Source organism: Thunnus maccoyii, chromosome 22 (genome assembly GCF_910596095.1).
Source record: "Thunnus maccoyii chromosome 22, fThuMac1.1, whole genome shotgun sequence".
Lineage (NCBI taxonomy): Eukaryota > Metazoa > Chordata > Actinopteri > Scombriformes > Scombridae > Thunnus > Thunnus maccoyii.
Genome location: NC_056554.1, coordinates 24,441,178 through 24,465,144, shown reverse-complemented (window position 1 = coordinate 24,465,144; position 23,967 = coordinate 24,441,178). Strand labels below are relative to the sequence as shown.

The following is a 23,967-nucleotide window of genomic DNA, read 5'->3' as shown; positions in this document are numbered from 1 at the left end:
TTATTATTATTATTACAACAACAACAACAACAACAATAATAATAATAATAATAATAATAATAATTTGTGCATAATCTTACAATTTCATTTTTTTCAATTTAGGAAAAAAGATAAATGAGCCAATAAGTTAATAAATGAAACTCAAACTTGATACCAAGGCAAGAAGTGATTATAAAGCTTCATCAGAGGAAAAGTTTGACAAAAGATGTTGCAGCTACACACACTACACATGCAGTTGATTGTCAAAAGTAAAAAAAATAAAAAAAAATAAAACAACTCAAGAATCTCTGAAAAATACAATCTTTATTAGACTCATGTCATAATTTTACATGTTTTTTTTTTACAGATTATTCTCATGTGTATTTCATATTTCCATGTTGACTTGTTGAACACAGAGTTTACTGACTCTGCTGATAAACGTGTCTGTGTCTACGAGGCCATCCAGATGAGGAACGGCAGCAGGACGGCCAGCATGGCGGAGCAGGCCGTCACGGATCTGAGGTAGAGGAGCAGACAGGCCCCTAGCAACGCCGTCACCTTGGCAACACGCCGGCTCAGCAGCAGCTTCCGCACCGTCTTACAGAACTGATGGAGGAGAAGAAGAGAGGAGGAAACACATTAAACAGCTGGTGGATAAAATATAGTTAAATAATGATGAATATTGTGTTAATAAAGTTTTTATTTTCTTTTTGCTCCAGACAGACTCAGTACTACATGTGTTTAGACTGAATATTTAATATTCTTGTGATTTCTGTTCTGGACAGATGTTGAATCTTTTATCAAGATTAAAAATATCCAATAATCACATAAATTATTGGACATTATTCTTTGTTTTCAAGGCAGCAAATTTTTGTTTTCTCAGTAAAAGAGTTTTGTTTATTGTTATTATTAAAAAAATAGACTTCAAGAAGTTAACTTTGGTACCAGATTTAGATATTAAAAAAAATAAAAATGTGAGGTAAATGCACATTGTGTGTTTTTGAAATTTAACTCAATTTAATTTAATCTTATTTAATTATTTTTTTTCACAATATTCTCTGGTAATGTTCCCATATCATTCCCATAGTTCCCATAGTATTGTTTGTACATATTTTTAATGTATTTACTGTTCCACTGGTAAAAATAAATAACATTTAGATATGTCAAAAATAAAAACATGTTGTTTTTTCAGGTAAAAGCACATTAATTATTATTATATTTAATTTTCATAATCGTCTCTGGTTATGTCCTGAATCATCAGTTTGCTTGTACACACAGCAAAAATAAATAACAATTGAAATAAAGGAAATAAAAATCATTTAACACAGTTACAGAGTTTAAAACAACAACCATAAATAACCACTAGATGGAGCTGTTGCATTGTTCTTGATTAACTCACATTCTCAGACTGTGAGCTTCACTTCCTGCATTATTAATATACTGTGTGTACTTAGGAGTCAAAGGTCAAAGGTCAGAGGTAACATGAGATCAATACTTCAAAATAAAGTGATTGAAACGGAGGTAAGAAGAGACGTAAGCTGCAGTGTAACACCTGGAACCTGCAAACTATCACTTATAAATATTTTAAGTCATTAATAGTTTTGTGTATCAGTTAATTGATGAGTTGAATAATCAATGCAGCTGATGTTTGAAGTATTTTCAGACTTTCAGGAACTTTTAACTTCGTCCAGCAGCAGAGCTCCTCTTTCCTCCATCTTTTTCTTTACTTTCATTTCCTCTCTCTCCCCCTCCCTCCTCTTCCTCTTCCTCCTCCTCCTCCTCCTCCTCCTCCTCATGCTCTCCATTGGCCCGAAACCACAAACTTGTTCACTCCGTTCTTTCACAATTACCCTCCGTCACGCTTTTAATCACACGCTGCAATCAAAAGGCTGCGATGAGACAACCATCTGCAGCTGAAAACAATACGGCAGAAACAATGGAGCTTTTATTGACGGCCTGTTGCTGCAACACGGAGGATTAACCCAATTAAAGAGGGGTCTGATCTGTGATCAGCAGTAATCTGTGGCAGGAAATAAACTCCTCGCAGCTAAAGGTCAGCTGTGCTGCTGGAGCCAGTTTGTAGAAACCAGAACATGTGAAACAAACACATTAAATCAGAGTATATGTACAGTGTGCAGTATATTCCAGCGTTTGTTCCTGTTACCAACATCACCCAGAGAACCTGGATTTGATGGTAAAAAAGGGTTAAATTTGGTTTAAAAGTGATGTCAAGATAACAGAAGTTCACACTGACATACAGTCAGTGAACGCTGCTGAACAGACGTCTAGAAAATGTAACTTTGAATCATTAAATCATTTAATCAAAGCACATTTATTACTGTAAAACTGCAGATTAGCTTGTTTGGGTGCAAAAATGAGCTACTGGCCCCCATTAAACCCCCTATCACCCCCCCCCCCCCCCCCCCCCACTCTGTGTATTGTGAACATTATTCCTGCAACTAACGTTTCATTTCATCATTGATTAATCTGGTGATTATTTTCTCAATCAGTAGATTAGTCGTTCAGTCTGTGAAATGTTTTTTAAAAAGTGGAAACGTGTCATTCACTCGTCCTCAGAGGCCTCGGTGACGTCTTCGGTTTGCTCGTTATGTTCAACCGACAGTCTAAAATGTTCAGATGTTCAATTAACTGTCAGGTATGAAAAGTAAAAACAGCAAATCTTCACTTTTGAGAAACTGGAATTATAATTTTTTTGGCATTTTTGCTTTAAAAATGATTGACGCAGTTAATCGATTATCAAAATAGACGCTGATTAATTGTCTGACGATCGACTGATCATTGCAGGAATATGCACCTTATAAAAAAAATCAGGCAAAGACTCTTCTGACTCCAACAATTACTGCACTTTATGCGTCACTTAAAGATATTTTGACATCATTTTTGACGATCTGTTATTCTTTTGGTTCGTCTACTTTAACCCATAAGGTGTCATCAACCCTTTCAATGTTCTGGAAAGTTCCTTATAACAGCTTTTATCCTTGATTTTAACTCATGAAGTCCCTAAAGTGACATCTACTGAACATCCTGCTGCAGTCATGTGACAATGTGTGAATCTGTGTACCCATGACATCACTTCCAAAATGGCAGTGTCAGCAAATGTGACAGAAATAGCTCATTTTAAAAAGCTTGTTTTTTTTGTCACTAAAGGAAGGTTTCAACCCATTTAATAAGACGTCCTGTATTACATTTAACCTGTTCTGACCACATTTCTTGAACAAATTGATATAAAACAAGTTATGACATATATGTTACATTACAGATCTTTGACACTGAAGGTAGAATTTCAAAATAAAAATCAGAAATGTGTTCCTTGTGGTCCATTTGGTCTGTTTTATATTCCCTAGAATTTTCCTTTAAGGAGAACTGGGTTCTTATGGCTTAAGTAGTTAAACTTCAACTGACACTTTTAAACTCATTTCAGAACTTCAACCAACTAAAGCAGCTTTAACTGATATTTCTATAACTCAGCTGTCAGTGTGTTTGTGTCGGTCGTAGTGATGAACCTACTCTGCAGCTTCTCTTATAGCTTTATAGCTAAAGAGCTAGTTTACACTACTTTATATACAGTTAGCTAGTTTAGTCCAGTGGTTCCCAACCTAGGGGTCGGGCCCCTCCAAAGGGTCAGCAGATAAATCTGAGGGGTGGTGAGATGATTAATGGGAGAGGAAAGAAGAAAAAACAAAGTTCTGATACACAAATCTGTTTTCAGTTTTCTGACTTTTTCTCTAATCTTTGATTTTTGCTGAAATATTGGATCATTTGAACATTTATTGAAATGAAAGCATGTGAGAAGTTTAGAGGGAAAAATCACTATTTGGTGGAGCTGTTAACAACTCATAGACATGTGAAATGTGACCCCGACTACACACTGCTTTTTGTAAGACGTCAAAAGACAAAAAGGTTGGAAACCACTGGTTTCATCTTTAACAATGTGTTGTATTTTAAAAGCTTGTTATATTATCCATTGTGTCAAATCTTCATCTGAAAAGTAACTAAAGCTGTCAAATAAATGTAGTGGAGTAGAAAGTACAATATTTCCCTCTGAAATGTAGACAGTAGCATCACATGGAAATACTCAAGTAAAGTACAGAAGTACAGTACTTGAGTAAATGTACCATCTTTAGTTTCAGATGATTCAACCTGACTGATTGACAGTATGAGGATTATATTATAACCGTAGTGACTCTGGTTTAGTGTCTGTTGTCGAGCGTCACCTGGAACGTCTGGAAGCTCATGACGGTTCCGTATCGACAGTACATGACGAAGTGTTCACAGTTGTACCACAGCAGGCTGTAGGCCACGTCGCCCTGCAGCTTCTCCGCCCTCATGGCCACCTCCTCCCCCTGCAGCGCCGGCCGGCTGCACACCTGGACGGATGACAACCACAGGTGGGGTGTCAGGAAACCGGAGGACACATTGAATCCAAAGATTTCACCGTTGACGGTCTGATAAACAGCCACTAACTCTACTGCTAACACCATCAGCCTGTATCTACAGTATCTCTGCTGCCACATTCTGTCAGTAACTTTTCTATATTAACGTTTATTCAGATGAAAAAAAAAAAATGCATTTAGTGTCCAATTCATCAGAATCTCAGAAACAACAGCAGTTCTTAAATCCATCACTGCGTTTGTGTGTTAAGCCTTCGCTAAGTTCTTAGTAACTACTAGTTTCAAACAGATTTACTAAATCAGGTAGCAAAGCTTAAAGGACCAGTCTGTAGAATTTAGCAGCATCTAGCAGAACAGACTCGGCAGAAATGGAAGATAATATTCATAAGTATGTTTTAATTAGTGTATAATCACCTGAAAATAAGAATTATTGTGTTTTAGTTACCTTAGAATGAGCCCTTAATATCTACACAGGGAGCAGGTCCTCTTCCATGGAGGCCGCCATGTTTCTACAGTAGCCCAGAACGGACAAACCAAACACTGGCTCTAGAGAGGGCCTTTTGCATTTTTTGAAAGTTTCGTGGCCACCGTAGGTTCCCCCGACACCAAATCCTACACACTGGTCCTTTAAGAAATGTTTTATCCATTGACTGTATATAAATATGGACGACACGTCTCCACTTCCTGTCACTATGCAAAAGTGAAATATCTCCTTTCCAGGAGCGGCCATCTTGCTCGTGTGATGTCATTTGGAGCCAGAGTCTGTGCAACAGAGTCGGACAGCAGGATCACGGCCCGCGGGACACGCCCCCTCAGCCGTCCCGCCGTCTAATGGTGGTTTGAGAGCAGCTGTCAATCATGACTTCACACCCCCTTTTCATATTGTCAGATAATTAAAAATGATTAAACTAAAAACAAACATCAGAAGAATGGGCACATGAACAAACATCAGCGACCTAAAATGACAGAAACCATCTTTGGGAAAAATTTATTTGACGTGAACTTTGATTTTTTAGTTTGACTCATGTCCCATCTGCTAACATAGAGGGGGGCGGGACTTATGACCTATACTTCAGCCAGCCAGCAGGGGGCGATACAGATGTTTTGGCTTCACTTTAGCAGAGCTGTCATGACGTCCATATTTATATACAGTCAACGGTCCTATCTACTGAAGTAAACACTTTAGTAATGTGTAAATTAGTTGCTGGGTAACATCTGTAGCGCTGTCCAATAAGAAGCAACCAACTATGTAAACAGGAAGTGACTGTAGCATCACAAGCTGTAACATATCTTCCAAAAATAACAGTTTTAGGAGCCAAAAGATAAAATAAACTTTGTGAATGTAGATTTGTCTTTGTATTCATGCAGTTTACAGTGAGATTATGCTAAGCTAACCAACGTTATTTGGTCTTTTAGTCTGACGTTATTGTTATTATATTATATATTATATTATATTCACTCTTTACAGTCTAAACATGTCAGATATTAGCAAGCTAACGTTAGCTTTCTCAGTTAGTAGCTGTAAATATTTACTAACAACTAGTTTGTGGTGCAGCCAGTTTGAATTTAGTGAATTATTTTTAACTTTCTTGATGAAATGTAACGAGGGTCGATGTTACCTTGTCCATGGTGTTAATGAATATCTCTGATCCATAAGCGAAGTCTTCCACTGAGTCCACCCTCACACTGCCACACTGAGGACAGAAGATCCAGAGGTTAGACCACCTTTATACTTGATACTATTCTGTAAAAACCTGTAAAAATAACATGATTACATTGTTGGATGTGTTTGATTGTCTCAGGGCACAGTATCCTGGTTTATACTGGAGTCCTCCAGCTAGCATGTGAAGGTTTCTGAAACCAGGACCATAACCAGGACTCTGGTGCACATGTAGACACCTGGATGCTGTTAGAATCATGTATAAACAGGTTTCTCATGTTCAGTGTAAATACCATATCCAGGATTAGACTTAAAACCAGGATACTCTCATCCACTTACAGGTTCTTGCTATTCTACTGGAGTACAGCGGGTCTTTTATCCCACCATGCTTTGGTACCTTTGCCAGAACTCCCAGTATGAGCCTGCTGTTGGTGACCATTTGTTTGATTTGAAACTGGTCACTGGAGATGACGGGCATGATGTCCGGGATGAAGTGAGCTACTCTGGAGAGAAGGACAGGAAGGAAAGAGGTGAAAGCAGGAGAAAGGAGAGGACGCAGGAGATGAAGAAAGAAAAGAAAGAGGGAAAGGAAAGGAGAGAGGAGGCGACGAAAGGGGCAAGGAAGCAAAAGGAAAGGAGAAGTTACAGGTTATGTAGGAGAGAAAGGAGGAAAGGAAATGAAAGGAAAGGAAAGAGTTGAAGAAAGGAGAGTAAAGGACGTAAAAGAAAGGTAGTGAGGAAATAAAAATACATGGGTGATAGGCAAGGAAAAGAAAGAAAGAAAGAAAGAAAGAAAGGGAAGCACATGGGAGAGTGGAGAAAGACATGACATAAGTAAGAAGGAAAGGAAAGAAAAGAAAAGGAGATGAAAGGAAATAAGAGATAAAAGAAGAGAAAATAAGGAAAGGTTTAATCACAAACTGAATATTCTTTAGGATCAATACGTCATTCTTTATCAGCATGACTGAAGCATCATCGACCAATCAGATCGCCGTCATCCATCGGACTCACCTGCCTGCTCCCAGGTAAATCCCAAAGTGTGTGAACAGAGTCCTGGGCACCTCCAGCAGGTCTCCCCTCCTGAAGATCAGGTCGTATTTACTCTCTTTCTCCTTCTTCTTCTTCTCCTCCGGATCATGTTGTGAAGCGGAGATGAAGAGCAGAGCGAGCAGCTGCAGAGGAAACATGGTGTGAAGGCGGCGGAGGAAGTGAAGGTGCTTTTATTCCTCAGCTGGGAGGGGAAGGAGAGAGGATTAGTTCAGCCTGGTCGAGGGTCACAGCTCAGTATTTAGCAGCTGAAGTTCAGGACAGAAAAGCAACATTTTTTTGAGGTTTTGCAAACAAATCTGGCCTAAAAGTACTAATCACACTTTAAATTCACATTTTCCAAGTAGCGCTGTAGCTCTGCTGCTAACAGCCAAAAAACATTATTTATAACCATTTAAATCTATTGTATTTTTATAGCAAGAAAAATTGTAAACGTCCAGCAACAAAGTACAAACAGAACTGAAGTCACCTGATTGATTGATTGGTTGACTTTATTGTCCACCTCAGTGGAAACTTGTCTTTAACTTCTCCTAAACAAACGCGTAGAGCAACAAACCATTAAAAACAAACAAAATATACAACATAGAGTAGTACAGCAGCAGGTAGGTTATATAAATAATATCAGAGAGCAGATCTTATAAAGTAACAAGTGTTTCCTGATGCAGTTATTCTGTGTTTAATGGATGTACAGAACAGGGAATAAAATACGTCTTGTATGTGTTCCAGCTGGCCCCTGGGGGCCCCGAACCGATGGCCAGACGGGAGCAGCTCATCTGTAAAGATCATGTGACCATTAGTTTCTTTACACACTGTAAATTATGTGTTAAATATAATTAAATTTTAAAAATGAATGAATTAAAAATACATATAATTAAACAAACACATTTAAAAAACCACATTAAAGCTTTAATGTTGCAGGTATGGAGGATGAAAAGTGACCAAAAAAAACAAAAACAAACCAAAAACCAAACCAAACCAAAACAAAACAAAACAAAACAAAACAAAACAAAACAAAACAAAACAAAACAAACCAAAACAAAACAAAACAAACCAAACCAAAACAAAACTAACCAAAACAAACCAAAACAAAACAAACCAAACCAAACCAAAACAAAACTAACCAAAACAAAACAAAACTAACCAAAACAAACCAAAACAAAACAAACCAAACCAAACCAAACCAAAACAAACCAAACCAAACCAAACCAAACCAAACCAAAACAAAACAAAACAAAACAAAACAAACCAAACCAAACCAAACCAAAACAAAACAAAACAAACCAAAACAAACCAAACCAAAACAAAACAAACCAAAACAAACCAAACCAAACCAAAACAAAACAAACCAAACCAAAACAAACCAAAACAAACCAAACCAAAACAAACCAAAACAAACCAAAACAAAACAAACCAAAACAAACCAAACCAAAACAAACCAAAACAAAACAAACCAAAACAAACCAAACCAAACCAAACCAAAACAAAACAAACCAAACCAAACCAAAACAAAACAAACCAAAACAAACCAAACCAAACCAAAACAAAACAAACCAAACCAAACCAAAACAAAACAAACCAAACCAAACCAAACCAAAACAAACCAAAACAAACCAAACCAAAACAAAACAAACCAAACCAAAACAAACCAAAACAAAACAAACCAAACCAAACTAAAACAAAACAAACCAAACCAAACCAAAACAAAACAAACCAAAACAAACCAAACCAAAACAAACCAAAACAAAACAAAACAAACCAAACCAAACCAAACCAAACCAAAACAAAACAAACCAAACCAAAACAAACCAAAAGAAAACAAAACAAACCAACAGTTACAAATAAAAAACACAAATAAAAAAATAAAAAAGTTAAACAAATTAGTTTAAAAATGAAATAATGAAACAAAAAGTACAGCAGGTTTAATCATAGTCACGTCATTCTATCGTTTCTACGGTTCTGTGCTGAACTAGAAGCATAAAATGTAATAAAGTCAAGTACATGATTCATCTCTCATAGGAAGGAAACAGGTTTCTACTTTTGAATAAAAAGGGAATTAAACTGTATTTTTGTGTCTCATTTTGTGCTACTTGCAGAATTGAACTGAATCACAAGTAACTCAGGATTATAATTATTAAGCAACTTTATTCAGAGCGTTTCTTCATCTCACACAAGCTGGAGACTCATTCTGGTCGTCGTTTCACAACTTCAGATTTTCTTTTCTGTCTTCTTTTTGCTTTAACAGCAGCTCACACAGCAACAAACTGCTGATTCATGGGATTCATATCTGGAGGGGAACATTTACTAAAAGTTTTCATTCTTCTTGTTTTCTACATGTTAAGTGTAGGTTGTGTGAAAAGTGTTTAAATTTATTATAATCATTATGAAAGTTAAACTTGAACCATAAACATCTGTTATTTTCAGATAAAATCTAATAAAACGAAATCTTTATTGTCATATATCAGCTGCACTGTACAATTAAATTTTTACTTTGTGCTTCTTCCGGCCTCCGTAGATAATTAAACAAAGTTAGAATTAAATGTAAAACTATGAAAATTTAAATTACATTATGATTTGGTTTGATTGGATTTATACAGCTGCAGGTCAGAGTGAATTATCTGAGCATATCTGAATAATGTTTTCATATTTATTTTACAGACTCAGAAGCCTCAGATGATTTGAGCTGTTTCCATAGAAAAGACTTCTGAAAATACAACAGTGTAGTTTCACCACTGAGATGAAACTATATTTGTTTATTTATGTAGGTATAATGGCATTAAAATATGATACTTTCTTGTTATAAGAAAAACCTGTTTGTTGTAATGCAATATTTTCTCTTTACAACAAGAAAATCTTTGTTATAATGTTATACTTAGTCAAAATAAGCAGAATGTTATATCAAAAACATTTTCTCATCATAATAAGACAATTTACTCAAAAAGAAAAACTATTTGTTATAATGAGATGATTATTCATGTTAAAATCAGTTTATTTTCTTGTTATTATGAGAAAAAAAATGGTTATAATAAGAAAAGTGTTTGAAATATTAAATTATCAGACTGAAGTTCATAAGACGTGTTTGTCACAGAGAGAAGTACCTCGTCATAAGGAAATACATCTTCTCATTAAAAAAAACTTTTCTTGTTAAAACAAGAAAGATTTCTCTTTAAAATGACATTTTCTCGTTATATTGAGAAAAATGTGAGTCTGTGATTTACCCAAAAATATGTTGGGAGGCAAACATGAGTAAGTTGTAATGTTCTTATTCACCAACGACGACTTATTTAATGAACGAGGATGAACTTTCACTGAACACACAGAAATACTCTCTGATTCCACTTCCTTTATTTACATAAAAAACACAGTATAAAGTGTTACAGCGTCATAAAAAATAAATTCTGTACAAAAGTTTGTGACTGTTAGACAACAATCAGATCGTGAAGGATATCTACAGATATTTACAGAAGCGCTTCACCCGGCGGGGGCCGAGGGATCGACACGGACACAGTCTGGATACGTACAGGCAAGATGGCCGCCGCAGAGTTTATACTGTTCAGAGGAAGTCGATGGAGAATTTCAAAACAGAGCGGCATGAAAACAGGAATATTGTTGAGTGTGGAGATGCAGCTGAAAGCTCCAGAAGCTAGTAAGTAGACCTTGAGTTAAGATTATTGTTTGCTTTTCAGTAAAAGTCTGTAATAATTAAATGATCTTTGGTCCGTTTAAAACTACAAATGTTAATTTTTTGAAATGCTAAACATTCATCACTTCAAAAAAAAAACACCTGTCAATCAAACAGAGTGGGCGGTCCTAGTTATTGACCTTGTTCTTGTCCTGGTTGCTAATGCTGCTAATGCTAACTGTTCTTCTTCTGTTTATTTTAAACAAGCAGGAAATGTAACATGAATCACTTCCTGTAGAGCAGCCAATGAATTCAATCTGAACAGAATCTCCCAAGAATCAAAGAAGAAAATTAAATTCAAAGTGACTAAAAATAATTAAAAAAAACAAAAAATTACCTCAAGAGTTAAACTTATAATGAAACTGTACAAGAGTGCTGCGTTTCCTGATCAGGATTTCTCTTTTGTTGTCACTAAGTTTCAGTTTTGTTGCTGAATCTTTCATTTCAGCTCTCATGTGTTCATTTTTCTGAGGTTATTATAAGTAATTAGAAATAACCGTTGGGGCGACATGGTGGTGCAGTAGTTAACACTGTCGCCTTACAAAAACTATAAAGGTGTGAATGTTTGTCTGTCTCTCTATATTATATGTACTATTATACTATATATGTCAGCTCCTGCTCGCTGTGACCCTCTAGTGGATAAACGGTAAAGAAAAAGGAGGATGGATAGAAATAACCATAGACATACATTAGTCAGTAAAATATGTATATGGTTAACGATAATAATAATTTCATAACATTTAATGATAATAACAGTAATTTAATATACTGATAACATTAACCACACATTTGTTTTGGCCTTAATTAGCCACAAGAGAGCTACAGCTAAAGTCTCTTTTAGCTAGCGCTGCTGAGGGGCTAACTTGGGTTTAAATATTGTTAATGTTAGCTGGAGCTAAAGTTAGCTTTAGCTTTGTGTCTGAAACATTTAGCAACAAAACTGTAAAAAGTGACACTAAGAGTGAAATTCAAATGTCAGTTTTGTAATTTTGTGGTTTCAAATTATTTTTAGTCACTTTCAAATTCATTTTCGTTTGTTTGATTCTTTGGAGATTTTGTTCAATGGTTATGAAACTAATCTAATCCCGTAATGAAATTTAGTACGACAGACTTTTACTTCTGAAAGCAAAAACTACTTCCTTCCTGTCAGTCTTCCAACATGGCGGCTCAGCCTGTACTGAACCAGCGGTGAAGCTTCTAGCCGGCCATCCACAGAGTGAAGGGGATGAGGAGGGTGGGCAGGGCGGTGCTGGAGGATATTCCCAAACACACCATGGACATCAGGCCCAGCAGCGCCGTCAGGAGAACGTTCCTCTGGTCCCGGATCAGAGACTTCAGCCACTCGCAGAACTGGAGGAAGAAGAAAAGTACATGATTAGTCATAAGAAGTAATAATTAGTGACTAAACTTCTCTATAAAAACGATGCGAGTTTGGTTGGCTGCTCGGTCTTAAAACGTCTTGTTTTATCTGATCAACAGTCCAAAATCTAGATGTTCAATTTACTTTCATGTACGACACAAAATAGCATCACAGCAGCTCACATCTGAGAAGCTGCAACCAACAAATATTTGGTATTTTTCCTTAAAAAATGACTAAAACGATTATCTGATTATCAAAATAGATAGATAGTCGATCGACTAATTGATTAATCGTTGCAGCTTCATTACCTTTAAGCTAACTGGGATCCACTGATGAAGACCATGAGCCGGTAAGTGAAGCTTTAGGTGAGATTGTTTTATCTACTATTTCAACTTATGTGAGACAAAGACGTTTATTTATTTATTTTAAAAACCTTAAAAACATTCTTAATGTTTCTTTAAATTATTAAAATAACTAAAGGTAATTATATTTGACAAAAGTCTGAATAAATAATGCAGTTTTCATTAAAGAGGACCTATTATGCTCATTTCCAGCTCTATACTTTTATTTATTTTTGGACTCTACTAGAGCAGCTTTACATGATTCACAGTTAAAAACTCCTTATTTATCTTCTACTGGTCCTTTATGCAGCCCCTCAGTTCAGCCTCTGTCTGAAACAGGCCGTTTTAGCTCCTGTCTCTTTAAGGCCCCGCCCTCCTGATGAGCCCACTCTGTTCTGATTGGCCAGCTTTCCGGAGGCTGGCCGAGAGACAGACGTATCAGAGTTGTGTTAAGTTACCGCTGATGTAAACCCAACATTCATTGTGAAGAATTTACAGGAAGTGAGACGTGTTCCTCACTGAATTAGCAGAGCTTTGTTAGCGGTATGAAGATATTTGGAGCTGTTTGTTGAGCGGATCAGTTAGAAATAACGCAGGAGGAAGAGTACAGTGATGATGATGTTTGATGAAGAGCTGCAGACGACCAGCAAACCTCCAACAGGTAAACTACTTATTTTACTTTGCTGATGTGTAATAAAGTCATGGCTCAGTGAAAACACTGGAAAAACACTATAATGTTATCGGAGCAGTGACCATATAAAGAAATCTGTCATCTGTCAGACGATGACGACTTGGGCTGAAAGTAGAAAGAACATCCGACATTGTAACATTATATATATGATTGAAAATAAGGGAAAGCAGAACACGTCCCCTTTAGTTTTTAAGGGAAGTTAAACTGATCATTCTCTCAGATTTCTGTTCGTTTCTGTGTTGATGTTCACTTCCAGTCAAAGAACGCTAATTGACCTGTTTATTTTACCACGGGGCCCCTCTGAGGCCCCCGCAAGAGCTTCTGTTGGCCCCCTTTAACGAACCTGTAGGAAGCAGACTGACTGCACGTGGGTCAAATATTTAGGTTATCAATCACAGGAAGTGAAACTCGATCACCATGTAGACCCGAACCCAACGTCCATACTCACGGACATCCGCGAGGGTTTCAGGTTGTCCCGCTATTGAATCGTTAAGTGCATTTCGTTGACTTTTTGAGCACACTTTCTGCAGACATTATATGAGGGAATTACCCACAATTCATAGCGTTGTGACGTTAAATACAGGGGAAGACCAGAAGCATTTAAAAAAAAAATTAAGTCTGTGAGGGTTCAGGATTTAGGCTTTTGGGGGGACATTGGGATTGGGCCAGACAGGCCACGCCCCCTCACAGCCTGCAAGTTTTTACACTGTAAAAAGTGTCGAAAAAAAAGTCAAACTTCAACTGTAAACCAAAACTGTTCTTCAGTCTTCTCATGTTTTTCATTTTAAACATCATTATATTACAGTTAATAATATAAATATAACTATTTTATTATAGATTAATGGATTAAATGCTCGTCACAGTTTCCCAAAAGCCTCAAGTGACGTCTTGTTTTATTCAAAGCTAAAATATTCAGTGTAGGAAGATATAAAAACAGAGAAAAAAAAAGCAAATCCCTAAACTGGAGAATCTCCAACCACCAAATGTTTGTCATATTTGCTCATTTATATCAACCTTCAGATTCAGCCACAAGGTTCGTCAGATCACGATCAGTTCATCTCTTTTTTTACAGCAGCAAAAGTCTGTTTCTTCATCTATTTGTTTCCTCTGACCTCAACTTGTCATCTCTGCTATTTAAATTCAGCCCCGAAACCGCAGAGAGGGAAACACTGCAGTCTGAGCAGAGCGGAGGGAGGGGCGGGGGGAGCCTTCGCTGCTGCCCTCCTCCTCCATCATCATCATCATCAGTCTGTGCCGACCCTGACGTGCTGCTGCTGTTTGGTGTCTGGCAGGAGCCTCTGCTCTGAATGCTGCTCTTGTTCTCTGAACTTTTCCGACGAGCGACCCAGATTTTCCTTCTCTCGACTTAAAAACAGACTCAGAAAATGAAGGTGGAGGAGAGGAAGGGGCGGGAGGTGGAGAGGAGGAAGAGGAGGATGCAGACGTTTGGTTTTTCACCTTTTTGTTCCTGAACAAAGACGTTTAAAGCTCATCTGTGATGCTCAAAACTGTGTTTGTTGTTTTATGCATTTTGAAGAACTCTTGCAGCATCGAGAGACTTTTGTACAAACACAAAAGAGCACAAACCTCTGATTTCTTTACTATTTTACATGTTTCTATTTTTAAGTTTCTTGCACAAACAGCTTAGTCACTTCCCTGTGTTTCCTTGCTGCAACTAAATGAACACGGTGCAACTTTTTTAGAGCTTTAAAGTTTTCATTTTCACTTTAACCAGATGCAGAAAAATAAAAAAAACACCTTCACAGATCTGGACAGCAGCTTGTGAAGTGACTAAAATTACAACCTGAAGAGCAGAACATAACTTTGTTCATCATCAAAGCTTTGTGAGTTTTATGAGGCTGCACAGTCCTGCAGGCCGCCTGACTGTCGCCCTCCTGCAAAAGCGAGACTTTCTCTCTTAACACCCGTCTGGTGCGTAAAAGCGCAAATGTGTCGCTTCACAGCTCTGTCTGCATAAACCTTCACATGCACTGAGATGAGTTTAGGATGAGAACAAAAAAAAAAACATCTGGTGTAATAAAGGAGATCATCAGAGTTAGATGTTGTCCTGACTTTTTGGTCGCAAAATACATTTTTTGGTTTCTTTGCGACAAAAACGCGCAAAAAAATCAAACGTCTGACGCGCTGCGCAACAAACTGTTTGACCTCTCTCTCTCTCTCTCTCTCTCTCTCTCTCTCTCTCTCTCTCTCTCTCTCTGGCTGGTGTGAAAATGCTGGAAGTGCATCAGTGTGAGAAGCAGAAAGTTAGAAGAACCATCAGAGCAGCTACATCAAAGCAGCCGCCTGCAATCCGGCGCGTAAAAAGCGCCACCCGGGCAGCTCCTCACCTGGTCGGTCTGCAGGCTCTGCGCGGTGCCGTAGCGGCAGTAGGTGACGAAGTGCTCGCAGTTGTTCCACAGCAGACTGTAGGACACGGAGCCGACCAGCCGCTCCGCCCGCCGGGCCACCTCCTCTCCGGTCAGCGGGCTCCGGTGCACCGCCCGGTCCATGGCGTTGAGCAGGATCCCGGCGCCGTACGCGAAGTCCTCCACCGAGTCCACCCGGATGCTGGCGCGCTTGGAGAGCACACCGAGCAGCAGCCGACTGTTGGTCACCATCTCCTGGATCTGCTTGCTGTCTGCGGTCAGCACCGGCAGGATGTCCGGGATGAGGTGCGCCACCCGGTTGTCGCCCAGGTAGATGCCGAAGTGGGTGAAGAGAGTCCGCGGGACCTCCAGCAGGTCTCCCCGCTGGAACTTCTGCGGAGCTGCGGCGGGCTGTGCGGGAGCCTCCTCCCGCTCACAGCGCCTGGTGACCGGCGGGTCTCCGCGCTCTCTGCCCAGAAGAGGCAGCAGGCTGGACAGCTTGATGTGGGCGAGGAGGAAGAGCTTCTCCAGGAGGAAGGTGAGCGTGTCCAACATGACTGCAACGATTGATTTTGTGTCTTCTTTCTCCTCTCGGTGCTTCTCTCTGTCCTCCCTCTCTCCTCTCTGAAGGTTTGTCCTCCTCCGAGGAAATTTGGAGACGACGGAGGAGGAGGGCTGCGTGACGTCGAGAGAGAGAGAGAGAGAGAGAGAGAGAGAGAGAGCGAGAAGAAAACATCAACAACAATCTGAAGCTTTTGACAGTAAACTACGTACATTTACTCCAGTACTGTACGTAAGTACAGTTTTGAGGTACTTGTACTTTACTTGAGTATTTCCATGTGATGCTACTTTCTACATTTCAGAGGGAAATATTGTACTTTCTACTCCACTACATTTATTTGACAGCTTTAGTTACTTTTCAGATGAATATTTGACACAATGGATAATATAACAAGCTTTTAAAATACAACACATTGTTAAAGATGAAACCAGTGGTTTCCAACCTTTTTGGCTTTTGACGTCTTACAAAAAGCAGTGTGTAGTCGGGGTCACATTTCACATGTCTATGAGTTGTTAACAGCTCCACCAAATAGTGATTTTTCCCTCTAAACTTCTCACATGCTTTCATTTCAATAAATGTTCAAATGATCCAATATTTCAGCAAAAATCAAAGATTAGAGAAAAAGTCCAAAAACTGAAAACAGATTTGTGTATCAGAACTTTGTTTTTTCTTCTTTCCTCTCCCATTAATCATCTCACCACCCCTCAGATTTATCTGCTGACCCTTTGGAGGGGCCCGACCCCTAGGTTGGGAACCACTGGACTAAACTAGCTAACTGTATATAAAGTAGTGTAAACTAGCTCCACCTCCAGCAGCTACAACAGTAACATGCTGCTCTAACACTGATGCTTCACTATTAATAATCTAATGATGTCATATATAATAATATATCAGTCAGAGGGACCAAACCACTACTTTTACTGCAATACTTTAACTACATCAAGCTCATAATACTTATGTACTTTTACTGCAATACTTTAACTACATCAAGCTCATAATACTTATGTACTTTTACTGCAATACTTTAACTACATCAAGCTCATAATACTTATGTACTTTTACTGCAATACTTTACAGACGTCTTCCTCACAGATGTAAAAGTAACTGATTATAACACAGTGATGAATAATCTGTAAGCAGAATAAAGGATCAGAAAGTTTTACCTACTTTCATGTTGTCGTAGTTTTTATTCCGCCGTATTGTCAAATAAAACCTGTGATGATCAGAATAAAGACGTTTCACACGGCCGTTAAATTTACTTCTTTGCAAAAATTAAGATTTTGCACTGAAGGCGGCGTCAGAGGAGAGACCGCATGGGTAAAGGTTCATCCTCTGGGAGCAAGAAACATGCAGAGACCAGTTCTGCTGCATCGATTTTTAATCCCTTTTTTATTTCTAACTGTCCATCATGAGTCGAACAATGTTTTAAGAGTTCAACTTTCACCCTAAAGTCAAGTTCCACTTCTCAGAAAACCCTTTAAAGAAGAAAAAAACCAGAGAAAATGTCCTCACTTTCCAAATCTGAACTCAAATCTCTCCTCACAAAGCTAAAAGTACAACACACACACACACACACACACACACACACACACACGTACACACCAGCATGCCAAACAAATGTAGGGCACTCATAATTTCCACCACAGCAAATGTTGAGTTTGGAGCATTATGGGAACTCTGCAGCGAGTGGTTGACACTCAATCGGAGCAATGCTGAGTTCACAGCTTCCCAAAACCACCAAATGGCTTCACACACACACACACACACACACACACACACACACACACACACACACACACACACACACACAGAGGCAGGTAGTGTGAGCCAACAGCATGTCCATCATTGCTGCAACACACAAACACACTCTTTGTCAGTGACTGTTAGTACTCAGCTGTGTTGCTGCTGATTCTTGTCATGTTTAAGACATAAAAAAACTCAAAGATTTCAATAATAATTTCTGTCTGATGGTTTTTTTTCCACAAAAAAAGTTTAATAATCTAGTTAGAAATTCTTAAAAGCGGACGTATTCTGCTTTTTGTGATTTTCTGTTATTTATATCCTGTTCTGATGTCGGATGTTAAACATGAGGTGAACATATGTAGAGATGCTGCCTGCAAGTCAAAATCCAGGGCTTCAACCTGAGCTCAACGCTTCGTTTGCGATGTTATTTTATTTTCCCGACAAAGTGACGTCAGGTCATCACGTGCCCATAAACGTGCGTCCGTTCTGTAGCCTTGGTTGCTAAGGTGGTTGCTAAGGTGTTGTCCACTCTCATATTTCAGATGTGAATCAGCTCCAACATGTACGGATGGATTTGAGAAGTTGATATTTGGAGTAAAGAAGGAGAAAAAGACGTGAAATCCTGCTGCTACAGTTTGTTTACGTAGTCTCCGGAGCCGGAGGAAGCTTCCTGAAAGTTGACCAATCAGAACAAACAAACAAACAGCTCCAAATATCTCCACATCTTGTTGTGTTGCCCGGTTTTTAGGGCCACTTCCTGTAAATTCTTCACAATGAATAGCTCCTGTTATTTAGTCATTTAAAGCAGCAAAGCAGGAAATGTTGGGTTTACATCAGCAGTAACTTAACACAACTCTGATACGGCTGTCTATCAGCCAGCCTGTGGAAAGCTGGCCAATCAGAACAGAGTGGGCTCATCAGGAGGGCGGGGCTTAAAGAGACAGGAGCTAAAACAGCCTGTTTCAGACAGAGGCTGAACTGAGGGGCTGCATAAAGGACCAGTAGAAGATAAATAAGGAGTTTTTAACTGCAAATCATGTAAAGATATTCCAGTAGAGCCCCAGAATATAAATATAGAGGCTGGAAATGTGCTGAATATGTGTCCTTTGCGGCTGTAACGTCGCTCCAGCGGTCGCTTCCTCCTCCGTGCTCAGACGCGCCACATCTCTGATTCCAACATCATATTACGAAACTAGTTTTTCTTCCAAATATAGAGTTTGGAGACTCTGCAGCTGGATGAAGGAGGATAATTTAATACAGGGAAGTCAGAGGAAAGTTTAATGTCATTCATACAGTTTATACGCAGGTACGTCCCACATTAGAAGCATAAAGACCGAGTTAAAAATGTTGTTTTATAGAAAAAAAGACAATTAATCAAGAGAATTATCTGCAGATTAATTGATAATTGAAATAATTGTTAGTCTTGACACATTTAGAGCGGATCTCTCGTTAATGAAATGAAAGCGTTTTGTGTTTTATTGATCATCAGACGAGCAGTTTCCTCTTCAGGAATCTAAATGAAGCTGCTGATAAACAGCGGCGGTTGTTTTTTGGGGTCTTTTGGGTCCGTCGGCCGCAGCTCAAAACACTCGTCCAAGTGACTGAATGCTGCTGGAGGGACGCCACACCCTGAGCATGATGGGTAATTTGTTACATTGAGGACTGAACCTTTTCAATGCGCTTGTCTCATTTCTGTCACCTCAGTCAGTCATTCATCCTCCTCCTCCTCCTCCTCCTCCTCCTCCTCCGGATCTTTTTCTTCCTGTTCCTCTGAAGAGTAGAGAAGAAGAGGATTTTGGGGATTAAGGGTAGATTACGAACACACACACACACACACACACACACACACACACACTGAGCTCTACCCCCTGCTGAGGCAGCCTGACTAGTGTTGAATGATGAGATTTGGCTGCTGAATGTGTGTTGATGTGACCCTGACTGAGCTGCTGTTAAAGCTGAATGGAGCTGAGTGACAGCGTGAGAGGACAAGATCTGGCTGCCGTGTGTGTGTGTGTGTGTGTGTGTGTGTGTGTGTGTGGTCTGTTATACTTTTGGGGACAAATTTCAGACTTAAGACCAGTTAATTGGGGACGACTTGTCCAACCGAGGACAAAAGCTGTTTCCCCAGTTGGGGAAAAAGCTGATTTTTGGGTCAGTGGTTAAGGTTAGGGTAAGTCTATGTAGTGTCCCCAAAAGTGACCATGATCTGATGTGTGTGTGTTAATGTGTGTGTGCGTCACTCTGCATGGTGCTAATGCTCTCCAGCAGTTTGGGGAGGAGACGCAGAGGATAAAGCTTGCAGCTTATTACCAACAAAAACTCAATTAGCATCTTCTCACAGGTGAAACATCTGACCTCGTCCACACTCAACTGGTTAAACTCGTATCTTTTTCTCTCCGTCCAGACTCGGACCACATTAAAACACCGACTGATTAAAACAGCATCTATTCTGTGACAGCATGTAGTTTATTACAGGCAGATTACAACAGTTTCAGCAGAGAGAGGTGGTAGATAGGTGCGTTTAAGAAGAATTTAGCACCTTTCTAGTCTTCTGACCACTCAAACCGCTTTACGCTACATGCCAGCATTCACACACTGAAGGCACAGCCTCTGGGAGCAATCTGGGGTTCAGTATCTTGCCCAAGCACACTTAGACATGCAGACTGGAGGAGCCAGGGATCGAACCGCTGACCTTCTGAGCCACAGCGGCCCACAGACACTAGGAGCACAACCGCAGTGCAGCGACCGGGATCCAGCTCCAGTTCTTTTGCCACTGACGGGAGTCTTCAGGAGTCTTCCTGCTCCGTTTTCCCCCCGTACGCACTACAACGCAAAGCAACACTCTGGAGGCCGCTTTGGAAAAGCTACATTTTTTGGGGGGAGAAAAATGTTGTTTTAGTCTGAGGCCAAAACAGATAGAAGAAGACGTGTTTAGGAATGTAGACATGACATGGTCTAAAACAGCATATCTCATCTGTCCTCTGCACATGCCCAGTAGGAGGAGATTAAACTATTTTGCTGTTTTAATTTGGACGCAGGTTGTTTTTGCATGAAAACAGTATTTTAGAAATTAGCCGGCTTAATGTAGACGTTGTCTTCACCTCTTTCAGACCTGTAGCTTGTTACACAATCAGACTTTAATCACCAAGTACACCTGTACAAGGAATTTGTTTTGGTTTTTTATGTTTTTGGTGCAGAACGATGCTTGTATGACTCTTTTTATACTTACTGATATTCATACTTGCCAGATTATTTCTTCCTTTTTTACCCTCTATACACAGAAAACTAAGAATTTCTTTGCACAGTTCACATGACAATAAATCTGTCAGTAGTTGTTTTTCTGTGTATTATGAGGGCAGCTAATCATTTAGTAATGAAACATATGGGATCCTGTGCTGATGAGGTGAAGAAGTCATAATGACAACAAAACAGCTTAGAGATAATTATGTTGTGATGATTTTAGCTGAGAGAGAGAATCTGTGTGACGTCGAAACAAAAAGAGAGAAGAGACACCAAAAGAGGCATAAAGGGAAAATAATAAAGACGGATGAGATGTGATTTATCTCCTTTTATCCTCCCTGACAGTCAGAGAGAGAGAGAGAGAGAGAGAGAGAGAGAGAGAGGGTGTGAATGTGTTGCTTTACCTCGCCGTCCGTCAGTCTGAGCAGCACAAAAGGCGACGACGACGATTCAACAGGCGACCTGCGGCTCTGATACTGATTAATGAACGCACACACACACTCTCGTTCCCATGCCGTCTGCCTGGTGATGAATATTAAACACATCTTTCATCCTCAGTTTGTCAGACTGACGCTGAACCTACTGCTGGTGGGAAACACCAGTTTGTGATTTGTTGGTGCCTTCGAGGATCAGTTCTGGTGGTTTCTATGCATGCTGGTAGTTCTTCTGTCCAGGTTTTAAGATATCTGGCAATGATATTTATAATTGAGGTAACTGGAGTTCAGTTTGTGCTGCTCACTGCCTTGAAAAAATAAATAAAAGACTCAAAATCTCTGAGAAATTATAACCAAGAACATAAATTCATATGAAAAGTAAAATAAAAAACTGACTTCTGAGAGGTGAAAAACACTGTGCTAGTGTAAAACTTTACAAAATGTTACTGTAAAATTACATTTTGAGTCATCTTCAGACCAGAAAATGACGTTCGCTTATTAAACTCCTTTCAACTGCAATTTTCGAATCAATCAAACTGCATTAGAGCTGCAACTAACAATTAGTTTCATTACTGATTAATCTGCTATTGTTTTCACTTAATGGACTGTTTAGTCTATGAATTGTCAAAAGCCTTCACTCAGGACTTAAATTGCTCCAAATGTACAAAAGATATCACAACACAGAATACAACTTTGAAATTTCAAAGGTTTGTGAATGTTTTAAAGTTTGAATGGGGTCTGTAGGATAAAGGATGTCCGAGCAGTTGAGTTTCAAAGTGACAAAAGTCCCGACCGAGTTGGATCGTTCCTCCAATAGACTGCCATTATAAATCTGGATGTTTAAAAATTAATACGAAATCGCTGGAATACGCTAGAAAACAGAAAAGTATTAGCACACATCTGCTGAATGAGCTGCACAGTTTGACATTTGAATGTTTTTTGTAGCACAAACAATGCAGCAGATGAAAAGGTAAAAAAAAAATGTACAGATTGTGGAACTAGAATATTTGTGTGTGTGAGTCCCAGCAAGAAGTGTTTACATCTGAAGATATCAACCAAAAATGGGTAGAAATTGAATAATGCATTCAGGAGATATGGTGGTGTTTTATTAATGGCCACTAGGTGGAGCTATTGGTGCCGTGCTTCAGTACGTCTTGCACATGCTAATATGCTAATGGTGAACTTGTGTACCAAGATTAATTTTATTAAAGACGACAGAATTATACAAATATCACGTTATATTGTTACTGTAGCGCCCCCTGTGGCTAGAATTGTTTCAAATATTAGACACTGTGCAGTGTCTTACATTCCCAAAGCTAGCTGCAATATAACTTAGCATTGAAGAATTATAGCCCATTAAGTGCATCAGGCCACGTCTTCAAACTCATAAGTCTTGTTCAGGGTCATCTAAATATGGTGTGTACCAAATTTGGTGAAGATTGGATGAAATATGTGCCAAAAGAAGCAAAACGTGTTATTACAGGCACAAATGGGCCTATATCAGTCGAATCGGCTTCATCCAAGGAGCCAACTGTACAAAAATGTTTCTTGTACACCTACACTTGTAGCAACCACACAATTATAATACAAGGACTAAGACATCATGTGCATATTTAAGATCCTTTTACAAGAATCTCATTTTAAAATGAGTCATCTCGAGACACTAAAAAAACGTTTTTAACCAATTCATGGTGCTAACGTTAGCTTAATTAGCTAGCTAAAGCTGATAGAATCCAACAGACACAAGTGTCATTTCAGGGACTAAAGTCAAAGGTCAATGAATAAAAATATTAAGCCTGCTTTTGTCTATATCTGTTAAAAATAGAGGACCCACTGATTTATCTTCCACTGTTATCATTATCAACTTCACATTAGATGTTCAAAAAGGTGTATCAAAGGAAGGCATAGACTGGCGGACAGTCAGTTCCAACATATTTCTGATTTTTGCACCACAGATTTTTAACCTCGCCTTGGAAATTGTTCAGCACTTTGATTTATTTGTGTTATTTTTAAATGTGCTTTGAAAAAAAAGCCACTTGACTTGAAATTCAGCCAATATTTTAGTTATTTGAACCTAAAGTTTGCCCTGGAACAACATGAAAACACTAACGCTTTCACTTAAACTAGAAAAAGTAAAATATTATGGTTGTAAAGAGTCATAGATATTCTAGAAAAAGTGTTATCTGCATAGAAAACTCTCCTTGAATCCACATTTAAAACAAACTGTTGTTACTGAGATCAGCGAAACAGATGTTTCTGTCTTGTTGATGCTTTGCTGTCAACACCTCTCGCTGATCTGCTTCCTGTGACAAAGGCGTGCTGGTTAACAAGGCAGAGGAGGAAATGACACATACAAACACATGCACACAATAAAATCACCAACAAAAGCTTTGGTAATAAAATATCTTTTAATCTCTTCAGTTAGTATCTACAAAATCACTTTCATACAGAAA

The 23,967-nt window shown here is 38.9% G+C and overlaps 2 protein-coding genes across 3 annotated transcripts; both read right to left on the bottom strand.

Moving 5' to 3' along the window:
- Positions 1–284: 284 nt before the first annotated feature.
- On the bottom strand, positions 285–7,964 carry lratb.2 (lecithin retinol acyltransferase b, tandem duplicate 2). 2 transcript variants are annotated; one of them, XM_042401976.1, is made up of 6 exons: positions 7,568–7,964; positions 7,063–7,346; positions 6,449–6,554; positions 6,011–6,085; positions 4,215–4,367; positions 285–585 (listed from the first exon to the last, which is right to left on the bottom strand). In XM_042401976.1, exons 2-6 carry the CDS (start codon positions 7,236–7,238, stop codon positions 430–432), a joined length of 666 nt encoding a protein of 221 aa, XP_042257910.1. In that variant the 5' UTR covers positions 7,239–7,346; positions 7,568–7,964; the 3' UTR covers positions 285–429. The 2 variants fall into 2 exon arrangements, with proteins under 2 accessions (XP_042257910.1, XP_042257909.1); XM_042401975.1 differs by having other exon boundaries at positions 7,063–7,282.
- A 2,514-nt stretch (positions 7,965–10,478) lies between these two features.
- Positions 10,479–17,276, bottom strand: LOC121889717 (lecithin retinol acyltransferase-like). Its single transcript, XM_042401901.1, has 3 exons — positions 17,265–17,276; positions 15,518–16,210; positions 10,479–12,127 (listed from the first exon to the last, which is right to left on the bottom strand). The coding sequence occupies exons 1-3, from the start codon at positions 17,268–17,270 to the stop codon at positions 11,975–11,977; spliced, it is 852 nt and encodes a 283-aa protein (XP_042257835.1). The 5' UTR covers positions 17,271–17,276; the 3' UTR covers positions 10,479–11,974.
- Positions 17,277–23,967: the final 6,691 nt, after the last annotated feature.

Coding starts and splice junctions, on each gene's coding strand:
- lratb.2 (XM_042401976.1), bottom strand. CDS start 7,238: ATGTTTCCTCTGCAGCTGCTCGCTCTGCTCTTCATCTCCGCTTCACAA. Junction 6,555..7,062: donor ATTTACCTGGGAGCAGGCAG/GTGAGTCCGATG, acceptor CCTTCTCTCCAG/AGTAGCTCACTTCATCCCGG. Junction 4,368..6,010: donor TCATTAACACCATGGACAAG/GTAACATCGACC, acceptor TCATCCGTCCAG/GTGTGCAGCCGGCCGGCGCT.
- LOC121889717 (XM_042401901.1), bottom strand. Junction 12,128..15,517: donor AGAGCCTGCAGACCGACCAG/GTGAGGAGCTGC, acceptor TTCTTCCTCCAG/TTCTGCGAGTGGCTGAAGTC.